Raw genomic sequence first — 3,926 nt, forward strand, 5'->3', positions numbered from 1 at the left:
TATAAGCGTTCAGTTGCTGGAGGGGCCCCCCGAGTCGATGGGCCGTGGTCGAGACTGGAATGTTGACCTGATCCCCAAATTCCTCATGGCCAATGGTGAGGGAGACGAATGAGGTATTGTGGGGGGCGCTTGCGATGACCAGAGGAGGGTTAGGCTCCCGTAGAAGAGGCAGCCAGAGCAGGTAGAGTTTCTGGAGGGAGCCATGCTGACGTTGTTGCCTTTCCGTCACCGCCCTGCAGGGCAGCTGGTGAAGATGCTGCTGTATACAGAGGTGACTCGCTACCTCGACTTCAAGGTAGTGGAGGGCAGCTTTGTCTACAAGGGGGGCAAGATCTATAAAGTGCCGTCCACGGAGACCGAAGCCTTGGCTTCCAGTGAGTGTGGGTCCCCTGAGCCAGAGAATTATGGGGACAGGGTAGTCACCCAGAGCAGGGTGCCCCTTGCCCAAAGTCGCATTCTCTGTGCGGTACCAGAAGCCCCCTTGCTGTCTTCCCCGTACCGCCCCGAGCTGTGCCTCACACTAGTTGTCGGGAGGGAAGTCCACACGCAGGGGCATGGAGGGGGTGTCATTCTTGAAGGACTTTAGCCTTTGACAGGGACTCCACCTGACCAGTGAAACATCCCCCAGTGTCAGAGCTGGGAGGGCCTTCAAAGCCTGTCCAGCCCAACCCCCTCTTTGTACAGATGGGGAAACTGAGGCCAAGAAGAGCGGGGGTGTTAATATCAGGTCACAGGGTGGTTAGCAAGGGAACGCGGCTGAGAGCTGGGGCAGCCGCTTTTTGGCCTGCGTAGCGGGAAGGAGAGGTTCTGCGGTGCGAAGCCTCCCCTTGCATCCGCTCCTCAGATCTGATGGGTATGTTTGAGAAGCGGCGCTTCCGCAAGTTCCTGGTGTTTGTGGCCAACTTTGATGAGAACGATGCCAAGACCTTCGAGGGCGTCGATCCCCAGAGCACCAGTATGCGCGAAGTCTACCGAAAGTTTGACCTGGGGCAGGACGTCATCGACTTCACTGGCCACGCCCTGGCGCTCTACCGCACTGATGAGTGAGGAGAAGCTGGCATGGCAAACTGACCCCACCCAGCCTGCCCCGGCCCTGTCCACTCCTGCTCCCTCGGCCCACCCTGCACATCTCCTGTACTCAGTCACACGCTCGCATGTGGCCTTTTCTGTTCCTTTCCTGTGTTTAATCCATTGCCTTCCCCAGGCCATGGAGGGTGGGGGGGAATGCTGGCCTGATGCTTGGGTGTGGGGGAACCAGGGGTGCTGTTATTAGAGCTTCTCTTCCTGACCCTGTCCTCACAGCTACCTTGACCAGCCTTGTCTTGAGACCATCAACCGCATTAAGTTGTACAGCGAGTCCCTGGCCCGGTATGGCAAGAGCCCATATTTGTACCCACTTTATGGCCTTGGCGAGCTGCCTCAGGGCTTTGCAAGGTGAGGGCGTGGCTTCTTTCAGTTGGGAGTACTGCATAGGACTAAGGCCAAGGGCGGGAATGGCCCCGTTGAGCATTTCCGTAGCACTTTGTACTTTCCTATGGCGGCCTTCACTCACTTTGCACCTTCCTTGGAAGACGGGGTGCCGCAGCCGTGTGCTGAAGTGCAGGGCTGAAGAGCTAGGCCACCAAAGATGAGGTTTGCTCGGCTCCAGGCCTTGAGTCAGGCAGCGCTAGGACTGGGCAGGGGGCCTTGGGGCCTTGAGTTGGCTTCTCCAGACTCTTTCTTTTTGTTTGCAAGACCATTTCCGCGCCGAGCCGAGCCCTCATGCCACCCCTACGCTAGCTCTTTGCAGGATACCCTGGGTGACAAAGCTAGGAAGAATCACTGGGTCCCCTGAACTCTGCCTGCTGAAGGCAGCCTCCTCTGCACCCCAGTGCTGACGGGAGAAGGGTGCAGTGGCACCGGTCCTTGTTTCTCCTGGTTGGGGGACTTCACCATCACTTTCCCCCACCACAGATTGAGTGCCATCTACGGAGGGACATATATGCTGAACAAGCCTGTAGATGACATCATCATGGAAAATGGCAAGGTGGTGGGTGTGAAGTCTGAGGGAGAGGTAAGCCTCCACGGTGCGGTCATGATGGTCTGGGTGGGGCTTGTTCCTCCCCTTGGAGGCGCTCTTCCCGGTGACCCTGGCTCTGCTGGGTTTGCTGCTTCTCAGCTCTGATGTCCTCGGGGCACCAGGAGAAGTCTACGTGGCCATTCCTGTTGGCGAGAGGTATCTCTCAAAGCCCATGTGCTGTGTCTGTGGTCCAGGGAGTGTTCCTGATCAGTGTCTCAGCAGAAGGGGTTGCCCAGCTCTGCATATTGGGTCGTACCTCCCTGAGGTATAGGATGGAGCTGTACGCTACAGGAGGGGCAGTGGTGACAGCTCAGAGGAGCATCTTACCTGCTGTGACCCCATCCCCACAGCCACCTGGGGGGGTGATTGGATAGGGACAAGGCTTTCTGGTGGTTTTGCAGGTGGCCCGATGCAAGCAGCTGATCTGTGACCCCAGCTACATTCCAGACCGTGTGCGGAAGGCTGGCCAGGTTATCCGCATCATCTGTATTCTCAGCCACCCCATCAAGAACACCAACGATGCCAACTCTTGCCAAATTATCATCCCCCAGAACCAGGTCAACAGGAAGTCAGGTAGGCCAGGCCCCACGTGACTTCTTCCAGTGTGCTGTCTTTGGGGTGACTCTGCCTCTTCCCATCAGCCTTGGGGCTCTCTGCCTGGTCCTTTCATGGAAGAACAGGGACCCACATCATAGTCCGTATGACTTGGGGCTCTAGGGATTGGGTGGCTTGGACTCTTCTCCATGGGGGTGGCAGCTTGAATGCTGCTTTCTGTTGGGGCTAGGGAGGGGCAGGCAGGCCCAAACCGAGCCCAGCCCCGGGGAGCCCTTTCTATGCCTGAGTTAACGGAGCCCTACCTCCGGGCAGACATCTACGTGTGCATGATCTCCTACGCACACAACGTGGCTGCTCAGGGCAAGTACATCGCCATCGCCAGCACCACAGTGGAGACCGCAGAGCCTGAAAAGGAAGTTGAACCAGCCCTGGAGCTGCTGGAGCCCATTGACCAGAAGTGAGGGGCTAGGGGAAGGAAGGGAGCCGAGGAGCTGGCGGACTGGGAGACAGGGACCAGGGAGGGAAAGGCTGGTTGTGAGGCCTGTTCTCTTCTCCATCTGCTCCTCAGGTTTGTGGCCATCAGTGACTTGTATGAGCCCATCGATGACGGTTCTGAGAGCCAGGTAAGCAGCCTGTCCCGGCCCCGGCTCCTGGCTGCCTGCCCAGGGCCCCTGCCCAACTCACCCCGGGCCCCGGCTCCGGCTGTTTTCAGGTGTTCTGTTCCTGCTCCTACGATGCCACCACACACTTCGAGACAACTTGCAATGACATCAAAGACATCTACAAGCGCATGGCAGGCTCCGCCTTTGACTTTGAGAACATGAAGCGCAAACAGAACGATGTCTTTGGGGAAGCTGACCAGTGATTGCTGACCCTCCCTCAGCCCCGGGTGCCCTCTCCCCACACCCGTGTCTATTCTCCAGGGCTGGGGAAATGGGCGTGACTAAGCACCCCTATTTCCAGCATCCTCTGCTTCCCCCACCACATTCCTGTCATTCACCTCATTGATTCACTGACCAAATCCTTAACCTTAGCGTTGGTTTGGGAGGGGGGGTTTGGATAGCATCCTCTTTCTCGGCCCTTCCTTATCCTGGGAAAAGAGGGTTCCTCTCCTTGTGTGTCTCTTCCCTCCCCCTCCCCCCCCACTTATAATTCTTCTGCTCTGTCTGGGAAGAACATGGAAGAAAAGCTGACTTCTGCCCCCACTGCCCTTACCCCTACTGTAGTGGCCTTTGGAGATGCCCCCTGCCTCCCCCCACCAACTCTCTTGCGTGTTGGAGAGAAGGGGCCCTCCCAGCACAAAGTTGCATTC

The 3,926-nt window shown here is 57.7% G+C and overlaps 1 protein-coding gene across 1 annotated transcript in view; it reads left to right on the plus strand.

The window, feature by feature from the left end:
• The window catches only part of GDI1 (GDP dissociation inhibitor 1), a 5,477-nt gene extending 1,557 nt beyond the window's left edge, over positions 1 to 3,920 (plus strand). Inside the window, exons 3-11 of the mRNA XM_006915307.2 lie at positions 6 to 95; positions 240 to 374; positions 845 to 1,043; positions 1,303 to 1,434; positions 1,954 to 2,053; positions 2,461 to 2,632; positions 2,927 to 3,071; positions 3,183 to 3,237; positions 3,327 to 3,920. Coding sequence (XP_006915369.1) covers positions 6 to 95; positions 240 to 374; positions 845 to 1,043; positions 1,303 to 1,434; positions 1,954 to 2,053; positions 2,461 to 2,632; positions 2,927 to 3,071; positions 3,183 to 3,237; positions 3,327 to 3,479 — 1,181 coding nt within the window. The 3' untranslated portion in view covers positions 3,480 to 3,920. The remainder of the gene's footprint in view (positions 1 to 5; positions 96 to 239; positions 375 to 844; positions 1,044 to 1,302; positions 1,435 to 1,953; positions 2,054 to 2,460; positions 2,633 to 2,926; positions 3,072 to 3,182; positions 3,238 to 3,326) is intronic.
• Positions 3,921 to 3,926: the final 6 nt, after the last annotated feature.

This window comes from Pteropus alecto, unplaced genomic scaffold, assembly GCF_000325575.1.
Source record: "Pteropus alecto unplaced genomic scaffold, ASM32557v1 scaffold396, whole genome shotgun sequence".
Taxonomy (NCBI): Eukaryota; Metazoa; Chordata; class Mammalia; order Chiroptera; family Pteropodidae; genus Pteropus; species Pteropus alecto.